Source organism: Colias philodice, chromosome 6, assembly GCF_061535455.1.
Source record: "Colias philodice isolate Cphi_HAF_F1 chromosome 6, ilColPhil1 Martin Lab GWU primary, whole genome shotgun sequence".
In the NCBI taxonomy this organism is placed as follows: domain Eukaryota; kingdom Metazoa; phylum Arthropoda; class Insecta; order Lepidoptera; family Pieridae; genus Colias; species Colias philodice.
This window is the reverse complement of record NC_143091.1, coordinates 8,799,701-8,816,256: the sequence shown is the minus strand read 5'-3', so window position 1 is coordinate 8,816,256 and position 16,556 is coordinate 8,799,701. Positions and strand designations below refer to the sequence as shown.

Genomic DNA, 16,556 nt, shown 5'->3' with positions numbered 1-16,556 from the left:
CCTAAAGCGGTTGTGAGCTTGTACAAACTGAGGATCGTCGATTACTTCTTTCCTCACATCGGAGAAGACCCAAGGAAGAACGGCTAATGTATATAATGTTACCGTATTGGATTGTGGTCTATAGGTTATGTTATTTGCTGTATATAATAGACTATCCATATAGGTATTTTTGTCTTAATGTTATACGTAAAAGAATAAACTACAAAAGAAGTTCAGTTCATTAGTGAAACTATTTTATACACTTACAGCATTTCCAAATGATTTTTGCTTGTGATAACGATGTTTGATGAAATTTTTCTAATGATTAAATTAAAACAATTTGTAGGATGCTTGTGAAAAATTGTATTGTTCTTATATATGTTACCTAGTTTTCAGGTATACATCCGTATGTATGTAAGGTACAGTGAATAATTGTTTTTATGAAGTAACTATATTTGCGTAATTAATTATTATGTCTGTAACCTGAAATCTATGTATCTTAATTTTAAGATATATGTGGTCACACGAAATGAATATTACAATACCGATGTTACATGGATATAAAAAATATTGTCTATGCTAGAAATGATCACTCTACTTGCAAACATTAATTGTCAATTATATTTTTCTCCTTTTAAAATAACTGTATTTCACTTTAACAACAATGCACAATATTTCGTACAAAAATATTGCCAAATAAAATTTAAATGTACAGGTATGTGAAGCACTTGTGAAATAAATGGGTCGGTAATTTGTTTTGTTTTCGTTTATAATCTCAGTAGGTACGTGCACATCTGACGTTATGCAAGATGCAAGTATATTGAATACAAATCTTGTAGACATATCTAGGTGTTTTCTTTCTACGTTTCGGGTGGGTGTTATTGAGTAGATATAAAAGAGTCGTCATTAATGCATGTACACATCTCGTTATTGTGCCTCCGAGATGAAGGTACGAAAACATTTAAAGGACACTTGCTCCGTTTACGTTAAGAATGTGAACTCGTTTATTATAAAATAAAATGTTCTTCGGGAATTTTCGTTGAAGTGTTAATATGTATGTGTGATAATTAAGAGTTTGTTATTTATGTTTTTATGATTATTTAGGGAATAATATTGCTGGTGTGTGCTGCGATTAGTTACGCGCGGGGTAGTGCCGTGGCGTGGCCTGGAGCCATCCACTTAGGCGCATCCGTTGTCAAAACTGTCATCCCACCACAAGTTAAAGGATTTGCTTATTCGACCAGCCAATACATTAATTCTGTAAGTACTTTTTGTTTTTGTTTATTTGTGTTAGCCTGAATCGTAATTATTCCGTAGTTAACTATAACTATTTTATTTTACAGAAAATATTCCAATAAATACGTTTTTTGATACCTGTATAGCTAGCTGGTTAATGTATCCAGTTTGATCATAGTGGAAAAATAATGCACTACGATCAATACAAATTCTGATGTTTATATCTTCTATGAAGGCAATAATGTGAATTTTTCCTTTAAATTCAAGTGTAATTAAATACTTAACAAAAAAGCTTTATAAGTTTTAAGCTTTATAAGTTTAAGTTTTGTTATTAAGTACCTATTACTATAACTTAAGTAATTTCTTATTTGTTTGTTTTATTTTCAGGCACCTTCATACCTTTCCTACCAGCCACAAATCAGTTACCAAATACCACAGTATGGAGTTTATCCTTCATTCCCGAGTGTGCCATCGTACCAACCAATACTGCCACCTTCTTACTACCCAGGCTCCAGTGTCTTGATACCATCTCCATCTCCAAACCCGATCCAACCACCCGCCGGATTCCCTAGTGCACCATCCCAACCATCGGTACCACAACAACCTCAAGGATCACCATTCCCACCTTCCCAGGACGCTGGAGATGAAGATACTGCAGTAATTGACTCAGCAGAATTCAGCCCTGGACGCCAACAATCTTCGCAATCATCGCAGTCTTATGATACAAGGAACATGCCAGAATACCCACAAATTCCTCAATATCAAAATAGTCAACAGGCACAACAGGCACAACAGGCACAACAGGCACCACAGGCACCACAAGCACCGCAGGCCCCACAGGTCCCACAGGTCCCACAGATCCCACAGGCCCCACAGCCACCACAGATTCCACAAATTCCTCAATATCCTCCATATCCACAATTTCCTGGTTCTTCTGGAATCGGTCACTTTCCGCAACTCCCCCAAATCAGCCAGCCACAGCCCCCACAGTTCCAACCTAATCAGCCTTTCGCACAGAACCCACAGATTCCGCAGTTCCAACCCAACCCTCCGTTCCAGCAGAATCCTGCGTTCCCATTTTTCCAACAATCACCTCAACAACAGCAACACCAACAACAGCAGCAACAACAGCAACTACAACAACAACATCAACTACAACAACAACATCAACTACAACAAGAACAGCAACTACAACAACAACAGCAACAACAACAGCAACTACAACAACAACAGCAACTGCAACAGCAGCAACAAAGTGGTTTTCCATCATCGCCAAATGGAAACCAAAACTTCAATGACGAAGATACGATATCTGTAGAATCTGTCTAATGCGCACAGACGAGTAATCCATAAGAGGCTTTGTGTTGTAATTGCTATTGTTTTGAGACATTAAAACTTATTAATGTTTCTAGGCTGTTCAAATAATGCAATTGACATTTGCCGCGTATATGGCCTGAATTTAAAGTAGTATTTTAAATAATGATTCTAGTGAGAAGATTAGAATCAATCACGTCTTACTTATGTTTAAGTAATTGGCGAATTAAAATTTGCATTTGCAGGTTAATTACCTTAAGTTCGAACTCTTTTATACTTTTTTATGTACTACAGTCAATATAATAATGAATGAAAATCATAAATATACTGATAAAACATTTAATATATTTTTTATTTTCCTTATATTAAAACTACCAATAACCAGGTGAACGCTCTACTATCCATTTTGAGAAGTCTCTGAAAGTGGTATTCTTGCCGTTGAGACCTAGTCCAAAATAGAAAGTGTATGGAAACCATTCAGTGTCGAAAGTAATTGTTAAGTTGTATCCACCGACTCCCTCTATTTTAGGCGTTACCAGACGATTTGGCATTAAAAGACGTGCACACACAATTGTACACTCGATTCCAGCTGATATCTGTAATAAAACACCATATAAATATTTTTGCACAATTATTCGTCGAAGGCTTTATTTACTTAATCGACTCACATTCAGAAGTTAAGCCTAAATAAATAAAACAGGTCAGCAACAAAACTACGGTTATAAAATAAAAAAAAATACGGTTTGAAATGATGAAAAAGAAAAAATTATGATCTAAATGTAAGTAATGCCCTTCAAATAAAAAACAATATTAATTCATTTAAAAAGGTCCATTAACATAACAAATGTGCAATTAAGATTAAGAACATTGTTTGTGTTTCGTTACCTTCATAATGATATTCAGTTTCCCAGGAGGATCAGCGTTTACTTCAAAGTTTTCGGAATAAAAGAATGCTGTAGTGCTTTGTTTTTTTAAGCTTTTGAAACACATATTTCCCGATACAAATGTTCGCGCACGCCACCCAGATCTTTGAGGTTTTCTTGCTCTTAAATATCCTTTGTTTATTCCCATTGCTAAAATTATTTTTATTTTATTATGTAAGGCTATTTTATAGTATACCTTATATATGCAGTTACTCAAATTGTTGCCTTAATTACATTAATGTAGCTGTGAAAAAATTTTGTTTGTTTGGATGTTAATTCAGTCACATGTATAAATTAAGATCTAATGTTGTTATTGTTTTATCTAATTCCCAGGCGGATTAAATAATATGTACTAAATACAACAATGGTTCAAATTACGAAAGGCTCTTATAAAATGCATTCAGCAAATTAACATAATTTTGAATAGACTTCCGTCAACAGTTATTAATAAAGACATTTTAAAATATTATAATAAAAATATGGAATGCATTCGTGTCACCGTTAGCAATTTTACTCACCAGGACCGCCATCAACTAACTGAAAAGTTTCTGGATATGGCCGCGGTAAAACATTAGCGGTGATGAAATTAATAATCCAGTTTACGTATGGATAAACGTCAATATAAAGAGGTGGTTCTTTGTTCAGTCTGTTCCTCATAGAACGTCGGTTACATGGGGCTCCACCAGCGGCAATCCCCATGAGTTGGAAGGTGCCTTCAAGTGCGTGGGTGACTAAGGGAGCCCCTGGACGAATGCCACATCCAGAACTACATAACACGTGGGTGACACCTTCGCTGCCCAGTTTCTGCAATTGTTCTTATTTTTTTATTTCAAGATCAATGAGGGAAACAGTATATAATATGATATTGGCCTTAAAAATCCAAAATCACAAAACAAAACTGATGCAATCATTAAAATGATTACATTAATGCGTTCATTTCATAAATGCAATAAAATAGGTAATTTAAAATTTACTTGCGGCGTTGAAATCTTTGAAGAATTAATACTAATATTGAAGAATTTTTATAAAAAAAATACAAAGAATATATTTTCTCTGCTAGTTCTCTAATGAGGTTTGTAAGAAAGTATGTTAAGTGTGTAAGTATTTCAAAAATCTTACGCTGCGCATTCGTAATTTTCTGCACTCTTTGTGCGTATAAAACTTTAACGTCTTTTTTGCCATTTTCTCAGAGTCAAAGTCCCTCGGTACAGCTATAAAACATAAGAAATTAAGTAAGTACTTTTCTGGTTTTTTAAGAATTTTAAATAATAAAAAAATAATCACAATCTTAATAAAGTAAGTATGTAGTCCTAACTAAATTAAACATTCAATAAGGTTAAGGTTATAGGTAATTAATTACTAGGTATACTTACAACTTAAATAATCAACCATGAAAACAAATTTGTTCCTTCGTTTCTTTTCACGCTCGTCAATTGAGGGCAAACATATAGGTATCATATATTCTGAAATTTACACAAAAACAATAAAATATAAAAATGGGCAATATAAAAAAATAAGCTAAAATTATTCTTCATGTAAATAAATATATTTGTCTTATCGACACTCGTCGCATATCATGAGCATAATATACTTTTGTGAAAAAAGAGTTCATGCATTAAAACAATTTACATAATACATATTTAACAATCGCAAAAATCCAAAAGCTTTTACTACAGATTATATATAGCCTAAAATAATATTGTAGAGAAACAATAACATTATTTACATTTATATGATACCTACAGTGCAATACAAGATAAAGCTTACCCGATTTAACCGGCCTTAAAAGCTTCACTAAAGCGAGGCTGTTGCCAACTCCAAATCTGTAGCAGATGTTTTTTTTTCAAATAAATGACATATTTAAGGTTAAGTGTACAAAATCTTCCTTAAATAAACAAATAAGGTTATTTTAGGAAAATTTTTAATAGAGGATACATCTCTACATTTATAAAGCTGTTATTATATGAGTTTGGGATAATGAATTAAAAATACATTTATTAGACAGGATGAATAAATACGTAAATACTGAGATTTCGTCTTCAAACACAAACATACCTACATTTATTTTTAAATGTGAAACAGCTTTAGCGAAATGTATTAGTTGCATTTTTGATATGACTGACTTATTACTCAATATACCTAGAATACTCAGGATGTGGGCTGATATCAATGAGAGGGATCTCCAGATAAGCTCTTGGACACGACACTCCCATTTTCGTCTGTGACCGAGTGAGGCCGCAATCTTCTTCATCTCGAACGTATTCCCCGAATAAAACATTGCCCCTGGGAAAATGTTCTAGTAATTACGCAATAATAAATATTCTCATTTATACACGTAGAAAATAAGTAAATAAATAGAAATATTATTTTCATAATTATATGAATTGATCAAATATTATGAACAGCAATGGAAGAAGTTTCTGGAGGTTTCTACTAATTTGTGCTTTTTATGTTGTTGAGTATTTAAAGAATACAATTCTGTAAGGTTATCTATTATTTTACTAAGATTCCTAATTAATATTCCGGTTCTGGTAAGCGTTTTCACGATATGGCCAGTCATGGATGCCAAAATCGCGAAATGTTCACGATTTAATGATAGTCAAATTTTGGCAATTTCACGAACATTTTACGATATTCTCAAGATTTGGTCACCACATATAGATCGTTCGAACTGTGGAAAGAGGCATTAAGATTGTTTGAGTGTTGCTAATATATTAAATAATAGGTACCAGAATAATTTATAAATAATAGCAGTCATCGATTATACTCTTTTACTTACAGTTTATAATTCTTGGGTAAGAGAAGCATGTCAGTGGCAGTGCCGATAGCAAATTGTTTGTGTACAAGAACTACTCTCGGAGCCTTGCTATGATGCGGCAAGCCTGTGGTTACTGAACAGAAAATAACATTCACTAAAAAACTTGCACTAAATGTTATATGTAGAGTAATTTTTTAGAATCTCTTGACGTCTTGAATGTTCAACGTGGTAATGCTAGTAAAAATATTGTATGAAAAAAGGTTTTTCATTAAAAGTAATATTTAGTATGTGTTATAATGATATTAAAAAGACTTACCATGAAGATACTGTACAAAGCCAAGCCACGGGAATGTCCGCTCTTTAAGTACACCGTCTGGAGGCTTCAAGCCGAAGTCATCATGACACGTCGAGAAATCGCGCACCATACATTTTGTTGATAAAATGTAACCTGAAAATTCATTCGATACATTTCGATATATTTTTGAATATTCCTCTTTACTATTAATCGGTCTATCATAGTTTTTTCTACAAGTTAAGAAGAAACCAACAAAAATGAATCTATAAAAATTATTTTAAATTTTAAAAATTATTAAATTATTACGGTAACCCAGATTATGAAATCAAGTCATCTCATAAGTCATAATCTATCTAGTTTAAATTTAGTGAAAAATAGAAACTAACACAATACTACGGTGATAATACGCAGCATTGATTCTCACTAAATTTTGAAAGAATGCGAGTAAGATTGCATTCAATCGTTTGTAAACATTTTTTTGTTGTGAGCAGTTTGCTATGTGCACAATGGAAATATCTTAAGATGTTTTGCCATATTTACTTGTCCGCCATTATCGATTGCAAAGGAAAACTGTGAAAATTATTCAAGAAACTTTATCAATCAAAGTTGGGCGTTGGTTGATGAAAATGTTCGAGTTTCCTTATTCTTGTAAACCACGCTAACCATAAGCACCAAAATGATGAAGCTATCTATTTGTAAAGATTTGACAATTAATTTTAAGATTAATTTGAATAAAACTTAGGACCTGGATAGACTTGCAATATAACAAAAGTATCAAGTTTAAACGGTAACCGACATTATATTTGGCTTTTACCTTTCAGTCTAAAAGATCAAAAAGCTCGAAAAAGCAACATGTTTTATTAAAATAATGGGATCCATGTGATCTTAAATATTATTTTTCCTTGGTTATGTTGAAAAACTTATATTGCATAATATTTATCTATATTATTGTGTTTTCGTTAAATGAACAATAGTGCCAGATAAAAGATAGATCTCATCATAATGTTAAATGAAATCATTGAAATCAGAGTAATCGTCAACGGGAATTGTGCTAACTCTTTGTTTTAAGGATTATAATCAGCTAAAGATTAGGCAATACATATATGATACACTACGAATTTTAAGTACAATTTTTAAGCAAACACTTGCTTTGCAAATTTTTGACAGGAGCTCTCTTTCTTAACTTTATTTAAAACTAGCGGTCCGCCCCGGCTTCGCCCGTGGTACATATTTCGAAATAAAAAGTAGCCTATGTCCTTTCTCGGGTATCAGAATATCTCCGTACCAAATTGCATGCAAATTGGTTCAGTAGTTTAGGCGTGATTGAGTAACAGACAGACAGACAGAGTTACTTTCACATTTATAATATTAGTATGGATTTACCTGCATTCTAAATATCACGCAATTGTAACTACTGTCTTTATAAATATCATTTTGTCTCCATCATGCACATTAGGTATCATTAACGTAGTAAGGGTTTAAAATTATGCAAGGAACTCTATCATTTACTCGAATAAAAAAATATACATAATGAAGTAAAACAACTGTAATTATTTAACTAGTCTTTATTATAAAATGTGTATGTAATCGTTCAAAATCGGTTAAAATGGTAGAACTCAAACACGAAGTTGGCGGGAACCAGCAATGTTTTAGCGAGATAGAACTCGTGTATCTCATATCTGTTGATCGTATTCATCATCAAGTAGTGAACAGTTCCTTGACAGTAGTATAGAGGGAGGCGGCTCTTGTAAAATAAGTATCTTGCAGGCACGTACATCTTCATGACTATACATTGATGGCGAAACTTCTGTGTATGTTTCTTTGCTAACAGCTGTAATAAATAAAAAAATAGGTACACAAATGTCTTCTTTTTCGTGTCATCAAACGGGAAAGACTAGAGAGGTGTAGTAGTGTAGTGTAAGGGTATTAATAATGAAGGTAGTCTAATTGTAATTAATTAGAATTAGAATGCATTTGCTGTTCCTTTTTATCTACACATTTTAATATTTCTCTGCTTCTAATTATAATACAATCCACATATCCTATACATCCTATTTCCTATACCAGTTTAAAATTAACATTTGAAACTAGCATTATCTTTTTTTTATATTATATCTCTAAATAGTATTTTAATTATAAAAAAAGCATGAAAAATACATACGTAAATGTAAGTGACGTGCGTGCTTTTCCAGTCTGGGAATGTTATATTCACGGACTTTTTTAGATATCGATGATTTACTATATCCCGGGTACAGTATCCAAATTTGTATATATTATTTAGGGAATCTGAAAAAGAAGATAATATAAGAAACTTTATAATGATTTTATATGTCTATATCCACAGTTATATTATGGCAAAATATGTAAACGATTTGAATATTAATATTCTTACGGTTTTTTTGTGCATAAGGGCTACTTACTTCTGGGCAAAAGCTCATCACTTTTATCTCGACCCTGCGACGGGTCGTCATCATAATACGATCTTAATGCATAATTAGCTTGGTTTGCAGGCACAGCTCTCCAGCCGTCAACTAAATAAACATTGAATTCATTGTAATGGTACTATGTTCGAAAAACATGATCAAATAATGAAAACAGCGTTCTTGAAAATTAAAATTACTTAATTGGAAATAACATATTACGAGTAAATTATATAGATAAAAATTACATACAAACATGCTTACGTACTTAAAAATACTGTTGATTAAAACATAAAAATACATACCAAGTTGAAGAAAAATGTGGATAAAACTTAAAGTGATTGTCCAATTCCTTTTTAGTAACACGGTCATTACGATGATCTGTATTCAATTCAGCGTTTCAAGTGAATTGTATTGACCAAATATGCAATGGATTCGTACACAAATTTAGGTAAATAACAAACACTTTTTATGTACACAGTGCTTTATTTCAGAACTACAGAATATTGTACAATTTAAAAACATTTTCAACTATGTACTTGAAAGACTTGTAATACTCTCTCTTGGTGTGTTACCTCTAAATTGTGGTTTCATCAATGTAACCCACAAATTACGCGTAATAGGGTCACATATTACAAAATATACAAATAATACAAAACCTTGCAATGTGGACGTTAAACAAAAGAAGTATGACCATATTAAATTAGAGGTAAATGAAAATATACCAAATATCCAAGTAAGTCCTAAAAGAAAGAATAAAAATATCGACAATCGCAGTTGCGCTCCTATAAGATCTATATCGTTTGCTCTCATTTTGCCATCAGGTCCATGAGAAATCGCATAGATCACAGAAATGAATAAAATTATATTAATCATTAAAATTATACATATTGGCACAACGACAGTCACAATTAAGAAAAAACCAGTAGGATAACATATGGCATACTCATTTCTGGCCATAGGCAGATTTGGTATATAATTTTCTTTATCCAAAATCAGAATAATAATAACAGGAATCAGAGGAATTCCCCATCCTATTAAAGTGAATTTTATCATAAATCTGGAAGGACGATGTACGCCCAAAACACGAACGTAGCGGGTAAATTGTAGAGTTGCTGTAATTAGCATCCACATAAAGCTAGCTAAAACAGAATAATGTAATAACGCACCAAGGAAAATGCATAGCGTTGCCTTGTCTTCATACATATAAAATGTTCCCTCTTTTTCAATAAAAATAGAATCATCTAAATTAAAAATAACTATAAGTATTAAAGGTAACGCAATAGCTGCAGTTAAATGCAATAGTACTTTTGTGCCAGCCTTTTTTCTCCATGCATGGAAAACAAATGCTGTTATCCAAATACCGACAATTCCCAATAGCGATAAAAAACTTCCAATTAATGAAATGATGTTTAAAGGAGTAGTATTCATTTTATTCCTCGGATCTTCATCAGAATTAACCCGCTCTCGGATATTAATTAATTGACCAAAATGTGTCAGATGATAGCATTTACATATGCTAGTTTTATTTATTGTTTGTAATAAATAACATCCTTTATTAGACCAAAATCCAGGAATAATTTTATGAACATCGAAATCCCAGTAACCACAAGATCTTTTGTAGTCAGAAGAGTTTATATCTTTGAATATTAAAGGTATCGGATATTCTAAATTTGGCAAATAACCCGGTATTGATATACCTATTATGCGACTATTTACAACATAATAAGTAGGATCAAGTGCTTGAAACACTGCATCACTATGATAAATATTAATAATTATTTGAATATCTTTCTCCACAGAAGTATTATTATCGCTATCGTTTCTAAGACATTTTAACGTATTTAAGACATCTTCCGGAATCCAGGTTGCAATTTCGAGATCTTTAATTTGCAACACTTCTTCATAAGTCGTGTTTTTATATAAAGGTATAACTTCTATGTCCATAAAACTACTGGAATCATTTGCATGCTGGATGGCAATTCCAGATATGTTGTTTTTGGAGGGATGACATATTTGTATTACAAAATGAGGTTGTATTGCTATTTCAAATGCTGTGTTAGTTGCAGTCAAAAGCCTGGGAGCGCCTCTTTGTGCTAACATTTCAATTATTCCACCAATGGCGTCTAGTATTACATTTGTGGAATTAAGTGTCTGAGCTAATCTAAGATATGCATTATCAAGTATCATGATCCTGTTCATGATCCAGGCAGTATTTGAAATAGAACCCATATCTATAGAACTTTCATTAGTATGAGCCATGGTCAAAATGTGTTTTAGAGAAATTGATAAATAGTATATATCCGCTGGAATTAATAAGCCGACGTCTTCAAGTGCTTCTCCTAAACCCACAGTAAGAAAGCGAAATGTTACGTTCTCGGGGATCCTTCCTTTTAAAAATTCATACAAAAATGTGGTAGTAGGAGATGGAGAATAATTTTGGTTACAGACTCCTTCAATGCGACCCCATTCGCTACCAAGAATATAAGATCCAAGACATCGTCTCTTCACTGGCAATCCATTAGCTTGTAAACAGAACTGTTTAGGAGCCGTTATGTGGCCGATCATTGTTAATTCCCATTCCAGAGTCATACCATCAGAAAAAGAAGTGGAAGGCAAACAATACATTGAACTTGATATATTAACAAAAGTGTAATTATAATTTTGTAACTCACTCTTGGCAATATTCTGTAATTTTTCATAAACCGCCTTAATATTTTCTCCTTTATCTTCATACGTATTTTCTATTGGAATATGTAAATGTAACAATACTAATAGCTTTTGTGAAGCATAATCTAAAATTTCCATTAAAAGTACTTTATCAGCATTGAAAATAATTGTTATATTTTTGCGTAACTCTAACATCTTTGAATCTAATTCATTTTGAACATCAGCGTTACTAAGAAAAACTTTTATAGCCAACGAGAATACATGCACATCGTTGCCTTGAGGATTAACAATAATTTTATCCGTAGATATTAACGAAAAGTTTTTTGAATGGCCTTCACACCAATATTGTGCTGACCGTTCCGTTATAAGGTCAATTATGTATACAATTTTTTCAATAACTAAAGAGTCATTGGGTGAAATAGAATGACTATTGTCTTTTATTTCTATGAAAGGAAGTTCATTTACATCAATAACCTGTACATAGCCTTTTGCATCTGTAAAGCACTGAACACCAGTATCGTTTATGTGGTATTTCCATAAGCTTGTTGGATTATAAATAGTTAAATATATTATATTGTCAATGGCATTGTATTCAAAATCCAATTGGGGTTCCTCATATAACATTTGAGTTCGACAAGCCATACAACGTAATTTAGTATCTGATGACCTTCTTGTTAATTTTAATGACCCTAAATCATTAACGGCTACGCGGAAATCGGAAAAAAGTGGCTTTAGAAATCCTAAGTCACCGTGATCCTTGAGATCATAATATGATGTCGAGAACCAACACCATTCATTGACCGCTAGATCATAAGAGTTAGCTATTTCTTTAAAAACATATCTACTTAAATCACTATCCATTTCATCACCCATTGGAGTACACGTATCATTTGGAAATCCTTCAAATGATAAGTTTTCAGAAGACGTTTCTATACCAAAACAAATACTTGCATCGGAAGTAAACCTAACACCGTGGTAATTTTCTGGACATTTTGCTGGATAATGAATATTATTTGTATAAAAACATAAGCTTGGATATTCTATGAGACATAATTCTGTCGTTATTACTTGTAACTCTATATCTAGTAGAAGACAAGTTTTGAATACAGACGTTTGCATCTTTAAATTGTTGTAACCTTCGACCTCTCTGCCCCACATATGTCCCGGTGTATACCACACTATAGGACTAAAAAGTCTTGATCTGCGTGCTGGCAACCAAAAGTATCTCGATATATTTTTTTCTTTAAGAGAATTGATAATTGATTTGACATCATAGTCACTCAGTTCAGTAATAACTGAAGCACCTCCGTTTTTTAAACACGGATAATTCCATGGCGAACTACGATGTAGTTGGTAGCAATAATCGGTATTATTATCGGATACTCTCTCAAAACTAGGCGGACATAGTGATGATATTCTTCCTAAGTCTGAAATAATTAGGGTTTCGTAGCATGGCCGTAGATCATTAGTGGTAGGTATCCAAGTGTTGTTAACACAGTTTCTTGTGATTATATCATGCGCATCGTAGCACACGGGGTCAGATTTAATGTCAGTGCCTTCTTCACTTTCAGGCCATCGCACAGCTATTCCTTTTTCAGTCACTTCTTCTGAACATTTCTGCAATCACAAATCCGTACTTATAATATTATAAATGCGAACAGCGAAAGCAACTCTGTCTGTTTGTCTGTTACTCAATCAGGCCTAAACTACTGAACCAATTTTCATGAAATTTGGTATGGAGATATTTTGATATCCGAGAAAGGACATAGGCTACTTTTTAACCCGGTAAAGTTACTTATAAACACTAAACAAATATTACAACATTTTGTTTTTATTGAAATCACTATACCTGTAAACTGGGGCTCGAAAAAATTGATAATGTAATAATTATGCTCCACAGAACAAAATAGCGGAATATAAACATTTTTCATTTTATTCACAGAACATTGAAACTCAGATACGTTTAACAACAAACTGAGATTTGTAGACCTGCTTTTATTTTAAGTCCTATGTAAATATTAATGATAGGCGTACAAATACATGGTGTTCAATTTGGAAGCGTAAAATACCTGCGAAAAATTTAGTTCTTAATTATTTCTTCTATAAAATCCAAATAATAATTTAAAAATTCTTGAAGCAATTATCAATTAGTGTAATAATTTCTGTATTGAAGATCTGAATTTAAATTGAACATACTCTGAATTTACTTACGCTTTCATGAATTTTCACGCCTGATTCTTGTTCAAAATGTATGTGTGTATTATTCATTTGTTCAAAATGTGTCTTCAGTCTTGACTAATAAGTTAAGTAATTATTATATAAACTTATTTAAGAAATGTTAGTAAACAAAATTCAATTAATTTATAAATATTGTGCTTCATTCATCATAATATGAGTTTTTACACTACGCATTCCAATATATAAACAAGAGTGTGATTGTTAAATCTTTTATAATTTTCTTGACTTTCTGTTATCATTCAAGTTCTCGCAATGCGAATGAAATTAATTTATATACATATCTTATTGAATTTAGGTAAGGTTTATTTCATGTAACGTTGGCAGCATCTACCTATATTTAATGCGGTGTACATTTTTATTTTCCTTTTATAAATAATTGGCAAATTTTGCTAAACAAAAATTTTGGACTTTTTAAAGTGTCACTGAATTTAAATTTATTTTTCAGTAGCCAAAAGTGCATCTTGGCAATATTTTACAGCAATTGGTGATTTAACATTAACAGGATCAGATAAAGAACCGGGTATGTCCAAATAAATTTTAATTTCTACTTTTAATTTAATTTATACGATTATTAAATTTATTTTTGTATATTATAATTTATGTTTGTACGTATATTTCTAATTATAAATCTTATATATAAAATTGTTATGAAATTTTATGTGCATATCGGGTAGGTCTGAAAATCGAACAACATCATTTTTATACCCCTAATACCTAAGTGATAAATAATAAGGTAGAACAACGTTCGACGGGACAGCTAATAATAATTTATAGAAAACTTCATAATATTTTCAGTTCGAATGCACAGTGAATACACTTTTGGGAATTGTAAACGGCGTGATTTAAAATTGTTTGCTCACGTACACAAGGACCACATTGAAATCTTAGGAAAAGTAATTGTTCGAGTGAGTACTTGAAGTTTTTATTAGGAACTTACTCATTTATCAATATGAATGATGTTAAGCATCTTGTCCTATGTAACCAACGATATTATAAGTAAAAGAGTATAGATAGATTAATAGAAAGCGCCAAATGTGGCTAATTAGCCACATTTTACTTCAGTTGTCTCTTTTTAGAGTGCGTTAGTGTACTGTTTTTGAGAATAGAATGTAGTTTTGATAACCTATCTCCACCTTTTTTTATTATTGCAAATTGCAATGCAATAACGTCTTTAAAACCATTTCCTTGCATTTTAGGGATGGTTGAAGATAATCAGAATGCCAACTTGCATCATCCTCCGAGCAATGGCGTTCGAAGAAGATCTATTTAGAAGCACAACGTATAATTTTCAAATTTGCGTACCAAGAATAACGTATTGCCATTCGAAACATCGATATAAATACTTTTACTATGAGTGGTACATACCTCTCGACTTCATCGGTGGAATGAATTGGGATTTATACTTTTATGGGCCTCCAAACTTGGTCTGGCAATAAAACTTCCATTAACTCTACCGTTTAAAATTAAAACACACGTTTTATAAGGCAATCCATCAAAATAAATAAGGTATCCGCTGTAACGATAGATACGTATTATGATTGATGATTTAAAATCTCGGGTTATTTTTTTTTTGTTTTTTTTTTTTACTCAAATTATAATTTGCACATCCTGTAGAATGTGTAACAACTGTAATCAGTTTATTAACAACCATGACACCTACCCACACAAAAAAACACTTTCGATAGGATATCGTAAAGCTCATACACATTGATTCTGTATCCATATGAGTTTCACCGATATTTGTATTCAGGAAGATAGTTTATCAGTACAGAATCTGCTGATAACGCTTTTAGCTCTGTCAATAAATATTGAGTATATGACTCTCTGTTATTAGATTTTTCCACAGCTCAAATCTCAATACACACAAATTTGTCATTATTGCTTTCGTTATCAATGTAATAACTTTCTTAATCATTATTTTGGGTACTTAAAACACTTCCTTAATATTAAATTATGGTATTATTATGGTCATATCATTAGATGTTCGGTTAACGGCACATTATTACGATCACTAACAAGCATCTTAAGCGCAGGTAACTGATTGTCACTAAAGCGCGTAGATAATTACAATACTTTTTTTCGATTTAAGAAAATATTCTCACAATTATTGATGAGACAGTATGAAAATAATTAATGACAATCGCATCCCTTTCACTGACGTAGTACAATACTAAATATATTAATAACTACAATAATTCCTTTTATTACAATATAATCGTTACTTCTCGAAGTTGCCATTTTTAATCCCTTAACATTGATTAGACTACATTATAATACTTATATTATATTACTTCAGACAAGTTGATTAATAAAATGCGGCCATTTATAATTGTTCATAAATAGGTCACCATTATAAGATACATTTCTTTTTTGTTAGGTTTTCTTCTCACGCTCATTCACAATAGAGAATCGATCGTAATGTTCAAGTGATATAACCCTAGATATGACATTCTAATCATAAACTACTTTTTAAATATTTGTGGGATTTATATCACTAGCTCTTAGTCCATAACTGATATGTATAATAGAATTATGTGACATTGCCACGCGCAAACAGGATGTGAATTAATTGGAAGGTGTTTGTCGCCTTAACTACAACCGATTGTATTGACGGAGAAATAAATAAAAAAATGTAATTAACAACTACTGTTGCCCTTACGCTAGTAACTACAATTGAAAACTCCCTCTTGAATAGGTTTCTAACTCGTACTGCAAAATGCGTC

The 16,556-nt window shown here is 32.1% G+C and overlaps 4 protein-coding genes across 4 annotated transcripts; 1 reads left to right on the top strand and 3 right to left on the bottom strand.

Moving 5' to 3' along the window:
- Window positions 1-910: 910 nt before the first annotated feature.
- Window positions 911-2,854, top strand: LOC149487915 (uncharacterized). Its single transcript, XM_089696625.1, has 3 exons — window positions 911-928; window positions 1,084-1,239; window positions 1,603-2,854. The coding sequence occupies exons 1-3, from the start codon at window positions 923-925 to the stop codon at window positions 2,542-2,544; spliced, it is 1,104 nt and encodes a 367-aa protein (XP_089552751.1). The 5' UTR covers window positions 911-922; the 3' UTR covers window positions 2,545-2,854.
- A 46-nt stretch (window positions 2,855-2,900) lies between these two features.
- LOC149487914 (phenoloxidase-activating factor 3-like) lies at window positions 2,901-6,635 on the bottom strand. Its single transcript, XM_089695909.1, has 9 exons — window positions 6,527-6,635; window positions 6,232-6,343; window positions 5,592-5,735; window positions 5,220-5,275; window positions 4,826-4,915; window positions 4,572-4,663; window positions 3,971-4,256; window positions 3,415-3,602; window positions 2,901-3,125 (listed from the first exon to the last, which is right to left on the bottom strand). Exons 1-9 carry the CDS (start codon window positions 6,633-6,635, stop codon window positions 2,901-2,903), a joined length of 1,302 nt encoding a protein of 433 aa, XP_089552035.1.
- Window positions 6,636-8,096: 1,461 nt separating this feature from the next.
- Window positions 8,097-9,297, bottom strand: LOC149487913 (uncharacterized). Its single transcript, XM_089695824.1, has 4 exons — window positions 9,231-9,297; window positions 8,926-9,036; window positions 8,667-8,791; window positions 8,097-8,336 (listed from the first exon to the last, which is right to left on the bottom strand). The coding sequence occupies exons 1-4, from the start codon at window positions 9,295-9,297 to the stop codon at window positions 8,097-8,099; spliced, it is 543 nt and encodes a 180-aa protein (XP_089551950.1).
- Window positions 9,298-9,350: 53 nt separating this feature from the next.
- On the bottom strand, window positions 9,351-13,863 carry LOC149487912 (uncharacterized). Its single transcript, XM_089695823.1, has 2 exons — window positions 13,807-13,863; window positions 9,351-13,212 (listed from the first exon to the last, which is right to left on the bottom strand). Exons 1-2 carry the CDS (start codon window positions 13,861-13,863, stop codon window positions 9,457-9,459), a joined length of 3,813 nt encoding a protein of 1,270 aa, XP_089551949.1. The 3' UTR covers window positions 9,351-9,456.
- Between the last annotated feature and the right edge of the window lie 2,693 nt (window positions 13,864-16,556).